At 61.3% G+C, this 16,208-nt stretch overlaps 3 protein-coding genes across 11 annotated transcripts in view; 1 reads left to right on the top strand and 2 right to left on the bottom strand.

The window, feature by feature from the left end:
- TNS1 (tensin 1) overlaps window positions 1–2,606 on the bottom strand; it is a 67,474-nt gene extending 64,868 nt beyond the window's left edge. For 7 of the 9 annotated variants that reach the window (XM_058028557.1, XM_058028562.1, XM_058028563.1 and 4 more), the window contains exon 1: window positions 2,425–2,605. In XM_058028557.1, the coding sequence (XP_057884540.1) occupies window positions 2,425–2,520 (96 nt within the window). In that variant the 5' untranslated portion in view covers window positions 2,521–2,605. Of the gene's footprint in view, window positions 1–2,424 lie in introns of all 9 variants that reach the window. The other 2 variants (XM_058028560.1, XM_058028564.1) reach the window with 1 other exon arrangement.
- Window positions 2,607–6,356: 3,750 nt separating this feature from the next.
- RUFY4 (RUN and FYVE domain containing 4) lies at window positions 6,357–11,524 on the top strand. The gene is made up of 10 exons (XM_058028237.1): window positions 6,357–6,402; window positions 7,160–7,266; window positions 7,604–7,729; window positions 8,002–8,108; window positions 8,256–8,399; window positions 9,076–10,123; window positions 10,199–10,305; window positions 10,960–11,106; window positions 11,216–11,347; window positions 11,419–11,524. Exons 1-10 carry the CDS (start codon window positions 6,357–6,359, stop codon window positions 11,522–11,524), a joined length of 2,070 nt encoding a protein of 689 aa, XP_057884220.1.
- Window positions 11,525–13,085: 1,561 nt separating this feature from the next.
- Window positions 13,086–16,097, bottom strand: LOC131085768 (C-X-C chemokine receptor type 2-like). Its single transcript, XM_058028239.1, has 2 exons — window positions 16,014–16,097; window positions 13,086–14,167 (listed from the first exon to the last, which is right to left on the bottom strand). Exon 2 carries the CDS (start codon window positions 14,160–14,162, stop codon window positions 13,086–13,088), a length of 1,077 nt encoding a protein of 358 aa, XP_057884222.1. The 5' UTR covers window positions 14,163–14,167; window positions 16,014–16,097.
- Window positions 16,098–16,208: the final 111 nt, after the last annotated feature.

Here is a 16,208-nt window from a genome sequence, read left to right as displayed (position 1 = left end):
TCCGCCAGTGCTGACTCCGGCTCCAGCCTGGAAACTTGTGCTCAGCTGGCCGTGACCATGAGGGTGTGAGTCAGGGTGCGGGACGTGCCAGGGGGAAGGACACACCGACAGGACAAGCCACGGCTGGCATGGAAACCTGGGCATGGAGAGGACGTGGGCACTGTAATGCCCCCGTCCCCATGCCTCGGTTTCCCATCCATACTCTGCATAAAATCGCCAGCCCAGATAGGAAAGGCAGGGTGGGATGGGGGTAAGCTGCCCTTCCCAGAGACTGGGGTTGCATCTCGGTCCTCCCAAAGTGCAGCATCCCCTCCCCAAAATATCCCTGTCCCATTGCCCTCCACCCCACCTCTATGCTGTGCTCACCCGGCCCAGGGCAGTGGTACCTCTGTGGGGATGTGCCAGCTGGGACAGAGGACAGCACTTCCCACCTCTCCATGCCAACCACATCCAGGGGCAGAGGGAGGCTGAGGGGACTGATCCTGCTCACAGCACAAACAAGCAAAGAGCCATCCCTACCCACCCCCCTCACACACCCCTCCCCATCATTACAGCCCTTATTAATCAACCTCGTTACTGCTCACAAATGAAAGCCTCGGTGGAGAGGCGTCCACACCCCCCCATAAATCACCTCCTCCCATTCACTGCCGTGACAATCCCAGGCTCCTCAGAAGGGCAGGGACAAGGGTCATGTGAGAGGGACAGGGTGGCCGCAGGGACACAGCCCATCACCATCATTTTAGGCTCATTTTCTCAGCAGGTGGACACATACGGGGTCACTTAGCGCAGGGACTCCTGCACAGGTTCTACTGGTGTAGGCATGCACTCCCAGTGCAGGGCCAGCCTTGGCAGGACTCCTTTGTGTCCTGGGGTCACCACATCCCCAAGGGCCCCACACCCCCTTCCAGCAGAGTGTCTGCACACTGCTCATGTGTGATGTGTGCTCTCACATGCCTACATCACACATGTCCCCCTGTGTACATGCCAGAACACACTCATGTACACCACACACACAGCCCATGTCACACATGATGCGTGGGTCCCACATGTGTGGGTACCTGTCAGCACAGAAAGGTCCAAGACACCCCTCTGTAACAGCTCACACCAACAGAGAGCCCTGCTGCTGCTGCCCCCAGCATACACACGTGTGTTAGGGGACACACACCCCATGGCAGCTCCATTGAGACCTCCTGTGCACCCACACCCATGTGAGCTGCAGTTCACTCTCACCTCAGCCCCACCTGCATGCCCATGAACACACATGCACAGGTACACGTGTGCTACAGCCCCCCACGAGTCCGCATCCTCACACCCATATCCGAAACACAGGGACAAAGTGGTGGACACAGGACTGCACAACCACCAACCCACGTCTCACCAATGCCACCCACCCACCCACAGCCCTGACCACCCTCCAGTACTCCCATCAGTTCATGGTCCTGCGTCCCCGGCGCGCTCTGGGGTCCCCAAGCAGTCAGAGGCCTCTCCTTCCTCCAGGCTGTGTCCCTGTCCTGGCATATACTGGACTGTCACCAGCCTGCAGTGACTCCCTCAGGCGCTGCCCAGCAGTGGCTTTGGCACCTGCTTTTATGGCATGGTGCAGCTGAAGTGTCCCATGCCATCCTGCCAGGCACGGGGCAGCTTCCCAAAGACTGGAACAATGTGAGGGTGGCGCAGTGGGATCCAGCACCCTCCAAGAGCTTCCCCCCCTCCCCGCCTCAGCTTGCACAGCCTGGGTGGCAGAGCAGAATGAGTCCCCACAGCAGGTACTGCATGGGCACGGGGATGCCCTGTGGGGCAATCCTTTGGCACGTGGGTCCCACACATGCCAGGTGCTGACGGGCCCAGAGGTGCCCTACACAAAGTGACCCCACAGGGTCTCACACATTGGGCATAGGGAGCCCACACTGACTGGGTACTTTATGGGCATGGTGCTTCCCAGTGCGAGGTGTTTACAGGTACAGGGATCCCCTACACTGACCACTTTATGGGCACAGGGATTTCACTTGGGGGGTGTTTTATGGCCACTGGGCTCCCCTCATGCAGGGCACAGCGTTCCCTTTGTGGGTTCTATAAGGACGCAGGGACACCCCCTGCCCCTACGGTCTCTCTGTAAGGACACAGGGATCCCGGCAGATCCCTTAGAATGAAAGGCTGTACGGCAGATCCTCTCCAGGCAGGCACTGCAGGGCTCCTCGGGTGTGGGAAGAGAGGGTCACAGTGAGACGCTGTGGGGGGAGCAAAAGGAGGGACAAAGGACATGCCCTGCACCCTGGCATGCATATGCAGGGTTTAACCCCCAGCTGCCCGGAGCAGGCAGGGCCAGCGGCAGCCCATGCCCCACTCCCCGCACCCCGGAGCCCCCCAGCCCCGTGTCCCCCGCCGCCCCTAACCCTAACGCCGTGCCCGGCGATGCCCGCTTACCTCCCGGCGGCGGCGGGCGCGGAGGGGCAGGAGGCAGGACACCAAGGACTTCCCCCAGCCAACCAAGGTGGCAAAGCACCAGCTCAGCCGGGTCATGGTGCCCCTGCCCGGGGCTCACCCGGCGGGGGGAGGGTGCAGGGGCCGACCCCTGCCCAGGGCACGCTCGCACCAGCGGCCGAACCCAGCCGTGCGCCGGCCACAACAAGGGCCGGTGCCCGGGCAGTGCCCCCGGCGTGCCCAGCCCTGGGCACGGGGCCGTGCGACAGTGATGTGCTGGGGGGCTGCGGTCCCACCGGGGCCTGTCCCCCCCGCCCGTTCCCCAGCGTCGCCTGCGCGCTGGCAGCCAGGCAGGGAGCACCGTGCCCGCCCCTGTCCTGCAGTGCTTGGGTGGGAGCCAGCTCCGACACGCTCCCCCTCCTCCCCCTCCTCCTTCTCCTCCTCCTCCTCCTCCTTCTCCTCCTCCCGCACACGGGGCTCGGGGCTTGGCACCTCCGGCGCTCACCCGCCTGCCCTCCGGGCACGGCATCCCTGGGGTGGATATCAGACCTTAACGGGGTCCCCCACTCCAGCGCCGTCAGTTTTGGGGGTGCAGGAGGTCGCACAGGGCGGGTTCGCTCAATCAGCGACCCTGGCCCCGACCCTGCCTCAGTTTCCTTACAGTACTGTCCGCCCATCCCTAGCCCAAAGTGGCAGCGCCTACACACGGGCGGGGGGGGACTTCCCTCCCCTCTGCCCGTCCTCCTTGTATCCCAACGAGCCTCTCCTCGGCAGCCTGGGGACACAATCAGGGACTCCCCACACGGTGCCCTTGCAGTGGAGTCTCTCCCCAAAGGCTGCCCGACTGACACGCCGTGCTGCGGGAACAGAATTACGGTGGGGAACCTCCGCAAACCCGGGCACCTCCACCCCGCCATGGGGCTTGCACAGGGCAGGGAACAGAGTAACAGGGTGCAGCCCCCTGGCACCGCACACCCCCATGCGCCCATCGAGGTGGTGCCAAGAGCAGCAGGCAGCAGCGCCCCTGGATGCTGCCATGACGCCGTGCTGGTGCCGGGCAAGGACCCATCCCCACGGGGCAGCTGCTGGTGCCAAGCGTGGGCAGCGGCCATGCCAGGCATGGGCACTAATTGCATTTGCCTTGGGAAGCCTCCCAGCAAGCAGCAGCATCAGGGTGGGGGTGCAGGAAGTTTGGGTGGTCCCCCACACTTCACAGCTGTCCCCCACAGCTCTGTCTGGCACCCTGGCGGTGGTAGAGGGCTGGAGGGCAGAGGGGGCCGGTGAGCCTGAGGGAGGTGACATCACCGCTGGCTCCACGGTCCCCCACCCCCATTTAATTAGCAGATGGCCCCCGGCTCCCGCCCGCCCCCCCAGCCCGGCGGGCAGCGCCAGGCCTGTGCGGGGCCATTAGCTTTATTGGCTGTGCTGAACCGGGGCCAGGCCTCGTTAATTGAATTGCACCCACGCCAAGGATGGGTGAGAGCCTTCTCTGCCCCCCCAGCCCTGGCACCCCCGCCCTGGCCCTTGGCTGGGCAGGGAGAGGGGACCCTGCTGCCAGGCTGACGCAGTGGCGCGGTGGGCAGGGGCACGTCCCCCCTGCAGGGGTTGGGGTCCTGCCCTCGCAGTGCCTGGCACGGGGCACGCGGGTGGTGCAATGAAGGGCGCACACGGTGCCCTCTCAGCCTCACACCCACACCAGCCACACGTGTACAGCTTGCACCCACGCACGCAGCCACATAGCCGTGCTCACACAGCCTGCACACACGTGCAGTCACACGCACGCCTGCACACACACACACGGTGATGCTGCTGCTCCACTGCCACCCAACACCCTGCCCTACCCCTATCCAATATGGAGTGCTGTGCCCCATGCCCACAGGGGCACACACTGCAGTGTGGCACGGGGCAATGGGGTGCTGAGGAGGCTGGGGTCACCCTGAGTACTGCCAGTGGCTCCCCTCTGCTCCCCAGCTGCATCTACAGGCCAACACCCACCGGGAGCCAGGAGGGTGCTGGGAGGCCCAGGCTCCCACTCAGCATCACTTCCTACTTTCACTTTGGTGTCGAGCGAGGCCTGGCCGGGATGACAAGGGCGTCCCCAAGGACATCCAGGTGACACAGGTAAGGGCAACCTGCTCTACAAGGAGGGGCATGCAGAGGATGGGACATGGGCATCGCTGTGGCCATCCACCAAGATGGTGGTGGGGAACAGGATGGCAGTGGGTGCCCCTGCCTGGACTGGTGGGAGGGGCTGGCATCACCTTGGACATCCCCTCCACACAGGTTTTCAGCCCCAGTCGAGAAGGAGCCCACAGGACAGGGCTGACACAGTACAAGGGTCCAGGCACAGTGAATGAGGTGCACTGCTGGGCTGGGGTCTCCCCAGCAAGAGGGAGCCTTGTCCAGGATGCTCTGGAAAGAGCTTACACACTGACTATGGGTATAGTCCCCATGTGGAGGGCAGATGACTGGGTTGTGGTCCTTGCTAGGGTGTCTGCAGCTCCTGCAGGGATCTCTGTGCCCAGGGGCTGTTGTGCATGGGGGTGGCCTCTGTGCCAGGGTCTGCTGCTGGCTGCTTCTAGCAGAGTATGGGTCCTGGAACCCCTCCACAAAAACTGCGGGCAGGTTCTTCAGAGCATTCCGAATTTCCATCCTTATTGGAGACCATCAGGGTCCCCCCATGTTTGACACTGTCCTTCCTCTGCCCCAAAAGCTGCACAGGGGGATGAGCCTTGCTGACCCCTTCCCCAGAGCTGGCAACCCCCAAAACAGGGAGCTGGCAGGTGCTGGGGGCTAAGCTGCAGTGCCTGATGTGATGTGGGCCGGGCGGGCTGTGGCTTCTGCAGCCCCGCCGACCTCCTACACTTCCTCCTGCCCAAGGTACAAAAGGAGAAGCAGGCAGGCACAGCGTGGGCACAGGGACATGCCAGCTCACCCGCAGCACTCAGCAACTGCCCCGGGGCAGCCCACAGCTCCTGGACACAGGTAAGGGGCTTCTCTTGCCAGGGGAAACTGAGCTACAGGTGAGGTGGGGAGGTGCAAAGATAGCTCATCTGAGGTATCTCAATAGCCCTGGAATGGGAGCATGGGCAGCCCCAGACCTGTGTCCTGCTCCCTCACTGTGCTGTGGTAGAGGGCACAGGGCACTCACACGCTTGGGCACGTTTGGGCACACCAGTGCACACACTCCTGTGAGTGCACGTGCACCCTGCTGGGACTCACACCCCGTTCCCCCAAAGTGCTGCCCCGCACCAGCCACAGTGACAAGCCACAGACCTGCCACCCCCATGGGCAACTTCCCTCACCCAGTCCCCAAGCTGCCACCCACCCCAAAATCACTGCACTGTGCCCTGTGGCCCCTCACCTCATGCCCACAGCTCACCCAAACCCCATGCCAGCCGTGCAGTCAACATGCTGTGCCAGAGGGTTCTGCTGAGGGAGCTGAGCTTAGGGGGCTGCATATCAGGGCTGGTGTGCCCCGTGCTCAACCACCCAGGAGCCCCCACATTGTTCGTGATGTGAGTGAGGGAAGCGAGAGCAGAAGCAAAAGCAGCACTTCCCCTGCACCAAACCCACATCCTGAATCCTGGCAAACAGGGACAGGGATAAGGACAGGGACACAATAGGGATGTGGTGGGGTCAGCCCCTGGAACTCCCCAAGGAATGGGACCAGAGGCTGCAGACATACAGGGGCAGGGCACGTGGAGAGCTGAGAGGGTGCAGGATGGGACATCTTTATCCACCCCATCTGCTCTGCCCTGTGTAGTGGGGGAACATGGGCAAGGTAAGGGGTGCCTAAACCTGCCTAAAACCCCTCTGGGGTGGAGCTGTGGGGGCAGACACTCTCTCTGGGACAGAGTTTGGGGGTGCCAGGGAAGTGCCAGCCTGGAACCTCTCATCACTGCCCCTGCCTCTGCAGATCCCTGTGAGCAGCCATGGCAGGGGAAGGGGAGCTCAACCGTGTCATCAAGGACCTGCAGAGTAAGTGTGCCAACCAGTGCCCTGCCAGCATGTTCCCTGCATGGCACATCTCACCCTGGCCGTGCCAGATCCCTTTTTGCACCCAAGTCATGGGCAGTGAGGGGTGTCACTGCCAGGGGTGCTCCAGAGAATCCCCGTGCCAACCCTGGCACTGCTGCGTGCTCCCATCCTCACTGCCAGCCCCTGGGAACCAGCAGTGCCCAGGAGGTGGCTGTGCTCCTTGCTCCCCTTGCTCCCCTCCTTTTTCCCAAGCTCCTCTTTCTCTCTGAAGAAAAGCAGGCTCTGTGGGGGATCTTATCACTCCCTACAACTACCTGAAATGAATGGGGGAACATGGGCAGGGTTGTAGCCAGGAGGGAGTCAGTCTCTTCTCCCCAGTTACAAGGGTTAGGACAAGAGGAAATTGCCTCAAGTTGTGCCAGGAGAGGTTTACAGTGGATATTAGGAAAAAATTTTTCATGGAAATGTTTATCAAGCATTGGAACAGGCTACCCAGGGAAGTAGTGGAGTCACCACCCATGGAGGCAATTAAAAGACGTGTGGATGTGTCATTTGGCTGCATGGTTTAATGGTGGATTTGGAAGTACTGGGTTAATTACTGAACTTGATCTTGGAGGTCTTTTCCAACTTAGATTCTAGAATTCTATGATTTCATCCACCATGAGAAATCCCCGAGGCTGGTTGTTGTGAGGCAATTGAGGGAAGAGGGGTAGGATGGGAGAGGGTGCCATGCCAGCCCAGCCCTGCCATCCTGCAGAGACCGTGGCCGAGCTGAAATGCAGCTACCAGGAGCAGAACGTGCCGGTGACAGACGGGAGCCGGGAGCTGCACAGCCTCTGTGCCCAGCTAGAGTTCCTCCTCCAGGTACTGCTGCTCCTCCATCTCTGCTGCCCCCTGCCTCCTTTCCCCTTAGGCACAGCTGAGAGCAGAAGGGATCCTGTGTTAACCATGCAGGGGCTGGAATAACCCCACCCAGCATTGTCTGGCCCTGGGCATCCCCAGCCACCTGGACCAGGTTCTCCCTAATCCACATGTGTAATTACATGTGCCGAAAAAGGGAAACTGAGGTATGGAGTGAAGAGAGGGACACCTGGACCAACCCTGCTGGGGGAGCTGGCTGGATTCCAGCCCCACAGGGGACAGGCTGGGGGGAGCAGAGGATGCTCCCAGAAAAAAAAGTCCCAGCTTGTACCTCTGCCAGTTTGACCTCAAGGAGAAGAGGAGCTTCTTTGGGCAGCGCAAGGACTATTGGGACTTCTTGTGCCAGGGCCTGGCACGGTGCCGGCAGGAGCATGAAGGCATTCACTTCGTCACCTCCTTGGACAAGGTGGGCATGGGCTGGTGGGATACCCAGGGGCTTGTGCACACATAAGAACTTCTGCTTGCCTGTGGGTGCACACACACCTCTGCACAGGCACACACCCGCTTGGGCACCAAGCATTTGCCCGCTGGTGCTATAAACAGTTTTGTCCCCTCTGGGATCCCCACTGCACCCCAGGCCGAGCCCTGGGGACCCTCTTTCCCTGCATGGGCTGGGAGGGAGGTGTGTGGAGGGGCAGACTGGAGTGACAGGGATTGATAAGCCCCTCTCCCCCGCAGCTGAAGACGCCTGTGGGCAGGGGCCGAGCCTTTCTGCGGTACTGCCTGGTGCACCGGCAGCTGGCAGAGTCCCTGCAGCTCTGCCTCCTGGACCCTGAGAGCCTCTGGTGAGAGCAGGGACACACTGGGGGGATGCTCCTGGAGGTGGGGAAATGGCCAGGGTGGGCGGTGCCCTGCAGCACCGAGTCAGCAGAGGTGCTGCAGGGATGTGTACCTGTCCAGGGCATAGAGGGATGCATGCTTTGTGGTTGCAGTGAGTGGTACTACGCCCGTAGCCCCTTCCTGAGCCCCCAACGGCGAGCAGAGATCCTGGGCAGCCTCTACGAGCTGGACTGTGTCACCTTCCACCTGGCTCTGTACAGAAGTGACCTGGACACCGCCTGGCCCATGTTCTCTGAGTGAGCTTGGGGACACTGGGGGCACCGGGGGCATTGGCAGCACTGGGGATGTCAAGGGCATCAGAGGCACCTGGGACTTAACATTGCAGAGAAGCATTTGTGCAGCGCCCCACTGCCCTAGACCCCACACAGCACTCCAGCTGTGCCAGCTCTCCATGGAGGGCACAGTCATTGGCACCAGCATGCACACCCTGCCTGTGCCTGCAAACATGCCACATGCATGTGTACACACACAGAGAGCCATCCTGCCTGTGCCTGCAAACATGCCATATGCATGTGTTCACACACAGAGCCATCCTGTGCTTGAGTATGTCCCTGCTGCAACACCGTGACACTGTGACATCTGACACACAGGGACACATGTATGTGCTTGCACACCCTTGCCCTGGGCACACTTGTGGGGGCATCATGGATGCAGCTGTTCCAGCACACTCACACATGTTCTGATACCCACACACCCATGTGCCCAGACTGTCACAAGCATACATGCTTGGGTCGATGAGTGCCACGTGTTCTGTGGGTGCTCAGGCTGATGGCACCAACATCACTGATCCCCTGCCCTGCTGCTCCCCAAATTCCTAAAGGCTGCTGTGCCCAGCGAGCCCAAATGGAGGGTGGTGATGCCCTGTTCCCCTTGGGGGTGACCTCGTAGTCCTGAGCCCTGTGTCCCCTCTAGGCCACTGGTACGGCCCAGCCCAGTGATGAGGAGCAGCCCAGCAAAGACAGCCCTGCAGACAGACAGGATCAGCACTGTGGCACATGGATGGTCTGATGGCACTGGCCATCCCACTGTGGCACTCCATGGGCCACCAGCCCATCCCTGCCCACCCATTTGGGCTGCCCTGCAGGCAGGGAGTGTGCAAGTGGAAGATACAGAGGAAGATGCAGAGGATGGGGAGGTGAAGAAGGACACGGAAGAGGAGGATGAAGAGGAAGTGGAGGAGGATTACAGTAAGGATACAAAGGAGGTGAAGGTGAAGGATGTGGAAGTGGACGTGGAGGAGGATTTGGAAGAGAAGCATGAAGAATTGGAGGAGGATGAGAAGGAGATGAAGGATGTGGATGTAGCGGAACTGGAGGATGCACATGGCGCTGGCAAAGCAGCCCAGCCTGGCACGTCCCCACTGTCCAGTGGCACAAGGTGCATGCTGGGGCCCCTGTCACTGGTGCCCGGGCAGCCGGGTGGCACAGAGGAGTCCCTGCAGGCGCTGGTGTCGCAGCTGAGGGCCGAGCTGGGGCAGCGGGAGGCGGCGGCCCGGGCGCTGGCGGCGCGGCTGGCGCGGGCGGACCGGCGGCACCGGCGGCAGGAGGAGGGCAGCGCCCGGCGGGCACAGCTCTGGGCACGCCAGGAGGAGGCTCTGCGGGAAACCAACGCCTTCCTGCAGCGGGCACTGGAGGCAGCGGTGGCAGCGGGGGACCCGGGGGCACTGGCACGGGCACAGGAGGAGTCACGGCGCTTGAAAGAAGTGGCAGAGGAGCGGGGCACCCAGCTGGCCAGGGCGCGGGCAGAGGCGGCGGCGCTGACATCGCGCCTGCAGGAATGCCAGGAAGCGCTGGTGGCGGCAGGACGGACGGACGTGCCGAAGGATGCTGGTACCTCAGATGAGGTGGCTGCCGTGGAGGAGGTGCTGCGGCAGGCACTGGAGCTCGCCCGTGCTCCCCAGGAGCCCCCACGAGCCCCCCAGGCAGAAGGGGAGCCCAGCACGGTCACCAGCATGGCCATGGTATGGGCAAACCCAAGGGGACCCCGTGGTGGGGTGGGGTTTGGGATCCAGGATTGAGCCCCCACTCTCCCCCAGCGCTTGGCCAGCCTGGCTGCCGCAGCACAGGAGGAGACGTGGCAGAGCCGGCAGCAGCTCCAGGCCCAGCGACAGGAGGTGGCACGGCTGCAGGAGGAGCTCAGCAGGTCGGGCAGGGACCCCTTCTTCCACCACCCATCACCCCAGAGTGGGACCTCCTATCTGCCCACCAGAGGGTTTCCCAATGATGTCCTGCTTGGACACAGCCAAACAGCCGCTGGGGATCGGCTGGGGGAGGGAGGGAAGGATTTGAGGGGGGAGGACTGGAGGGAGGGGTCACTTTGGGGCTGATAGGTGGGTGGAAGGGTGGGTGGGCAGAGAGTTGGAGTGGTTTGGCGTTAGTAGATAGAGAGAGGGAAGGAGGGATCAATTTAGTGTGAATGGATGGAGATGGGACAGTGGATGGAGAGACACAGGGATTAATTTGGGGTGAGTAGGTGGGTGGGTGGGCAGAAGACCAGGGGTATGAATGTCGAGATGGATGGATGGATGGATGGATGGATGGATGGATGGATGGATGGATGGATGGATGAACAGTGGGAAAACAGATGGGTGGCAGTTGGCAAAGTGGCTGTGAGGATGGGGAGAGAGCTTGAGGATGGATGGGCAACAGCAGAGAAAAGAAGGGAGGGAGGAAAGGAGGGAGGGAGCGAGGGAGGGAGGGAGGAACCAGCGGCGGGAGGTTTATCCGCATGCATGGAGGGACAGAGAGACGAGCAGCTGACAGACAGGGGGACGGTGTGGGCGCTGTCCCGCGGCAGGGCCCGGCAGGACGGCGAGCGCTGGGCATCGGCGCTGCAGCGGGCGCAGAGGGAGGCCCTGGAGCGGGAGGCGACGCGCGGCGCCGAGCAGGCACGGCAGCAGGAGCTCATCCGCGACATGAAGGGGCGGCTGCTGGAGCTGCTGCGGTGAGAGCCCCGGGGCCTCCACGCGAAGGCGAGGGGACCCACACCCCTTTGCCCAGAGGAGGGCACCAGAGCCCCGGCGAAGGCAGCGCTGACCTCTCCCCTCCCGCAGGGAGAAGGATGCCCTGTGGCAGAAGACAGAGGGCATTGACAGCCCGGTGCCCAGCCCGGTGCCCCGCGACCCAGGGCTGTGTGCCCGCTGCCACAAGGATTTCCGCCTCCTCTCCCGGCGGTACAGCTGCAGGTGGGCTGGGACGGGAACGGGGGCTGGCTCTGGCACGGTGCGGGCTCAGCTCTCACCCCCTGCTCTCTCAGCAGGCTGTGCCAGGGCAAGGTGTGCCACACCTGCTCCGTGGACATGGGCAAGCACGGCCGCTGCTGCCTGATTTGCTACCAGCAGAGGCACCCGCAGGCCACATGAGCGGCACAGCATCCCTGGCACCATGTCTGGGACACCTCCTGCCCTGGGTGCCTCCTCTTGGACTTACCGGGGTGTCCAGGGCCTGCATGCAGGTTCTGCTGCCCAGCATTTTGCCTGCATGCAGGTTCTGCTGCCCAGCATTTTGGGTTTGACATGTGTCTTTCTTGCGGCTGGTCCACAAAGAGGAAAACTACTCATTTCTGCTACCCCTGTGTCTTCTGTGTCGTCCATTGGTCACTGCCAGGTTGACACTGGGGGTGGGTGCAGGGTGGAGAATGCTGCTGTGGGGCTGTTCAAGTTGTCTTGGGGGGAACCATCCCCAAAAAGGGTGTCCTAGCTGCAGCCAGGGTGAGCCACTGCCTGCACCATCACATGGTGGGGAGAGTAGACAGCTCTTGGCCAACAGCCCTGGCTTCCTACCACACTGCAAGGAACCACTTGGGCAAGAGGGTTCTCAGATGCAAAGGTGATGGGCTGTCCTCCTCCCCCACTCACTCTGCTGTGCCCCAAGTCTCCAGGGTTCCCACCTGGGTGCTGGGGACCCCTGTACCCACCCATGAGCCAGCGCATGGGTGACATCTGCTGATGTCCCCATGATTATGGACCCCTAGGAACCCGGATCAAGGTCAATGGAGGAGCAGCATGGGACTCCAGTAGAGAGATGTGTAGATGTGTAGGTGTAGGGCAGACATCCTGAAGCCTGGCACACAGAGTGGAAGGAGACTCCTCAGCACAGTCACAGTCCCCTCTTCAGCTCCTTGACCCCAGTAAAGTGTCAGCCCCAGTTGCCCAAGCCAGGGCGGAAACATCCCGGTTGTGTAAGGCACAGGTTCCCAGCCCTTTGCACAACAATCTCCTGACACCATGGCTGGGGGGAAGCGGGGGTGCCTGGGGTGCTGGTACCCTTCAGGCAGGGGTCACAGGGCTGGCTCAGTGTGAGGGGCTGCTCAGAGATCTTTCAGGGACTTGCTCTACTGGGGCTGAGATTGGGGTTGGAAAGGGAATGACTTTGTCCCCAGGTGGGATACACTCCACATAGAGATTATCGAAGGGCCAGGACCTGTCTGAGGAGCTGTAGGAAGCAAAACCTGGGCTTGGGTCCCCTGTGGGGATGTACAGGATGCCAAACCCTGTCCTCGAAGAAGGGTAACCCACACTCTGACAGGCTCAGCAGGCAGCACTGTTTTGGCACTGCCTCCAGAGAGGTGCTCTGGCCCTGACCTGCCATGTCCCTTCCCGTGGCAAAGAGGAGGCAGACATGGGTGACAAACCCACCAACTCCTTTATTGCTGGATGGTCATCGGGTAAATACACCATCCCCACTGCAGTCTCACAGAGTCCACAGGGTCACAGGCTTTGTCCCAAAGAGAGGACAGGGTGCACACTTGACATCACTCCCCTGGCAATGGGGTCCTACCACCTTGCCATCCAAGCCCCCTTCCAGCTGGGGTCCAGTATCCAATGGTGGCCCTGCCCATCTCCATGGCATCACCACCCACATTCCAGGGGGCTGGATGAGGATGCTGAGGCATGTCCTAGAAGGGCTGGGTCCTAGAAGAGCTCAGAGGGTGGTGGATGTATTGCCAGAGGTGGAGGCATAGGAGGCGCGGCCGTAGCGGGCAACAGCATCCTTGCTGATCAGCCCACGCTGCGCCAGGATCTTGAGGAAGCTGTTGCGAAACTTTTGGCCGATGAAGGCGTAGATGATAGGGTTGATGCAGCTGTGGGCAAAGCCCAGGACCTGCGTGACAGAGAGGGCTGTGTCGATGCTGTTCCTCCTCTCACAGGTCTCGGCAATGGCCCGCGTCCTCATGAGGGTGTCGCTCACCAGCGTGATGTTGTAGGGCAGCCAGCAGATGAGGAAGACCAGCACCACAGCGAAGATGACCTTCATGGCCCGCTGCTTCTGGGCATTCTTGGTCTGCAGGAGGGTGTGGATGGTGACGCCATAGCAGAAGAGCATCACCAGGAGGGGCAGGACGAAGCCGAAGGTCTGCGGCAGGACCCGCAGCACCACGCGCCACTTGGCCGTGTCCTCGCCGCTGATGCGCTCGTAGCACACGGTGCCGTTGTTGGGCGAGCGGAAAGCCTCGCGGAAGAGCAGCACGGGCAGGGAGAGCAGCGTGGAGAAAACCCAGATGCCCAAGCAGACAAACTTCACCCAGTGCCTCTTCTCAGTGGCAGCCCGCGTGGCGTAGACGATGGCCAGGTAGCGGTCCACGCTAATGCAGGCCAGCAGAAGGATGCCGCTGTAGAAGTTGGCTTCCTGCAGCACGGAGATGGCTTTGCACATCACAGTGCCAAAGACCCACTCGTGGGCTCGGTAGGCTGCCCAGAGCGGCAGGGTCAAGGCGAAGAGCAGGTCTGCCACGGCCAGGTTGAGCAGGTAGACGTCGGTGACGGAGCGGCTGGTGTGGATGGAGGTCACCACCAGCACCACCAGCCCGTTCCCCACCACACTGAGGATGAAGACCAGGCAGTAGATCACCACCACCAGGTACTTGTTGAGGGCAGAGCTTTCAGGCCGGCACGGAGAGGATGAGACAGCAGTGTCAGGCATGGCTGTGCTGTAGTCATAGCTGTAGTTGTAAAGGGCTAAGATGTTGGAGAGATCCCCACTGTAGGACAAGAACTCCATTTTGCCTGTGGAGCACAAAATGGCATGAGCGTAGGGTGGCAGGGTAGTGGACCAGGGGTGACAGCATCTCTGGGTCCTCTGGCATCTCCGTTGTCCCCCAGGCCCCCTCCCAGCCAGTGGGCAGCTGTCCTTCATCACTCCACTGTGATGGAGGACACAGCATCCACTGTGCCAGGTAATGGTCAGTACTGCAGATAGACACTGTTCCTCATATACCCCCTCATAAAACTCCCCCTGCATGCCTCAGTCTCCTGCATCTCACCCCAATTCTGTCCCTTTCCTGACTCCTGTGGAAGAAGAGTTTCCCCCCATAGAATGATCATCTCTTCTCAGTTTGAGAGGCTTCCCCATCAATGCAGCATCACATCCCTCCAGGAGACATCTGGCTCCTCCAGAAACCCTGGGCTTACTGTGGGTCTTTCAAAAGCCTCTAAGCTCTTTGGGCATCTCAGAGCCCCTCAGGCACCTCCAAAGTTCTTCAAGTACCCCTGTATCCCTCCAGCCTCTCCACCCTCTCAAGCATTGCTGCTGTGATGCCTGGAACAGAGCTGCCTCTCCTGCCACCTCAGCCAGCAGCAAGGCTGTGCTCATGGTGCCTGGGGCAGCATTCAGGAAGGTCTGAAGGTGTTTTTGTGCCCTTCTTCCACCTGCTGGTCTTGCTCCTGCGGGACTGGTTTCAAGCCCCGGGCGGAAAGACGTGTCACACTTTGCAGGCAGCTTTGGAAATATTACATCTCTGGTTTTCCTGTTGCTCAGCTGGTCACTGCCGTGTCCCCCCGTGCTTGGCCTCAATGGGGAAATCACAGGTGGCAGGCGCTTTTCCTGTCTCCTCACACATAGGAGATGGTGAGCTCGCTCTGCTCCTGCCTCCCCAGGGACCACTGGCTTTCAGTCTTCTCCCAGAATGGATCTGCACTCTTGTTTCACTCCAGTTTCACCCCTCTGTCCCATTTCTGAGCCCCCCAACCCCTCCAGGGCTTGAAGATGCCAGGACTGCTTGGGGTGCTGAGTGCCCCCCAGTGCTGGGGTCCCCAGCTCCGAGCTGGCCCTGTTTGAACCCAAACCATCCCTGAACTGACTGTCCACTTCTGCCTGATGTGAACTCCCTGCTGCAGCTGGGCTGGTGCCACTGCCCAGAAAAATCTGTGCCTGGCTCTGCTTATCCTCTCTTGCAGTGATCCAGGGATGGAAATCCTGGGATGGTGACTCCAGAGGGGTGCTGCTGGGATGCTGAGGCATCAGCATCCCAGAGGACTGCAACAGGGATGCTGCTGGTGCTGATGGGGAATGTCCTCCCTAGTGGGGCTCCCACAGGCACGGGGCAGAGCCTGATGCCAGTGCTTCCCCTGCATCTATTTCTGTCTGCTGCTTTCTGCCTCCCCGCTCGAAAGTTCTGGTGGTTCCTCTGTAAACGGGTATGCCCCGGGTACAGCACACACACACCGCACAGCTGGCCCAGATGAGGGGAACAAGCAGCACTCCATTTCCCCTTCTGACCCTGGCAGGGCTGGGGGACAGCGGGGTGGCTGTCCCCCAGTGGGGAGGAAAGAGGGACATGCCATGGGGAAGGATCCTCCTAGCTCATCACTGTGCAAGGAAATGGGAGCAGGCTTTTTTCCCACGGCACCCAAGGCTGATGTCCCTGGGGACTATGGAGGGTTTGCACCCCAGATGAGCCCTCAGCACAGCCTTGGGTGCTCTCACCACCACCTCCCTCTACCAAGCAGCCTCTTGGGCACTGCAGCAACCCACCCCAGCCCTCAGGCTGCTCCACATGTGAAGGGGCTCAGATGGGAGCTCTCAAAGCCCAAGGAAAGCCACAATCTCCAGTGGCACACTCCACGGACTCACTGCTTGCTGCTGTCGCCGTCCCTCAAATGCGGAGCCTTCTCCTGATCCCAAGTTGTTTCTCACTGGGAGGCACACAGGTACGGGTTTAAATCCAGATGTGACCCCCAAGGGCTCCGGTACAAAGTGTGGTGGGATGCAGGGCAGCCCCAGACCCAGGGGTCTCTCCAGCCGGAGGATCCCTCACCTGCGCCTGCA

This window comes from Melospiza georgiana, chromosome 7 (genome assembly GCF_028018845.1).
Source record: "Melospiza georgiana isolate bMelGeo1 chromosome 7, bMelGeo1.pri, whole genome shotgun sequence".
Taxonomy (NCBI): domain Eukaryota; kingdom Metazoa; phylum Chordata; class Aves; order Passeriformes; family Passerellidae; genus Melospiza; species Melospiza georgiana.
Note: the sequence above shows the minus strand (reverse complement) of the source record. Positions and strands in the feature narration are given on the sequence as shown.

What these genes read in the sequence shown, in the direction of transcription:
- LOC131085768 (XM_058028239.1), bottom strand. Translation starts at nt 14,162, where the DNA reads ATGGAGTTCTTGTCCTACAGTGGGGATCTCTCCAACATCTTAGCCCTT.
- RUFY4 (XM_058028237.1), top strand. Translation starts at nt 6,357, where the DNA reads ATGGCAGGGGAAGGGGAGCTCAACCGTGTCATCAAGGACCTGCAGA. An exon ending in CTGGACCCTGAGAGCCTCTG is followed by an intron (nt 8,109 to 8,255) that starts GTGAGAGCAGGG and finishes TTGTGGTTGCAG; the next exon opens with TGAGTGGTACTACGCCCGTA. An exon ending in CGGTCACCAGCATGGCCATG is followed by an intron (nt 10,124 to 10,198) that starts GTATGGGCAAAC and finishes ACTCTCCCCCAG; the next exon opens with CGCTTGGCCAGCCTGGCTGC.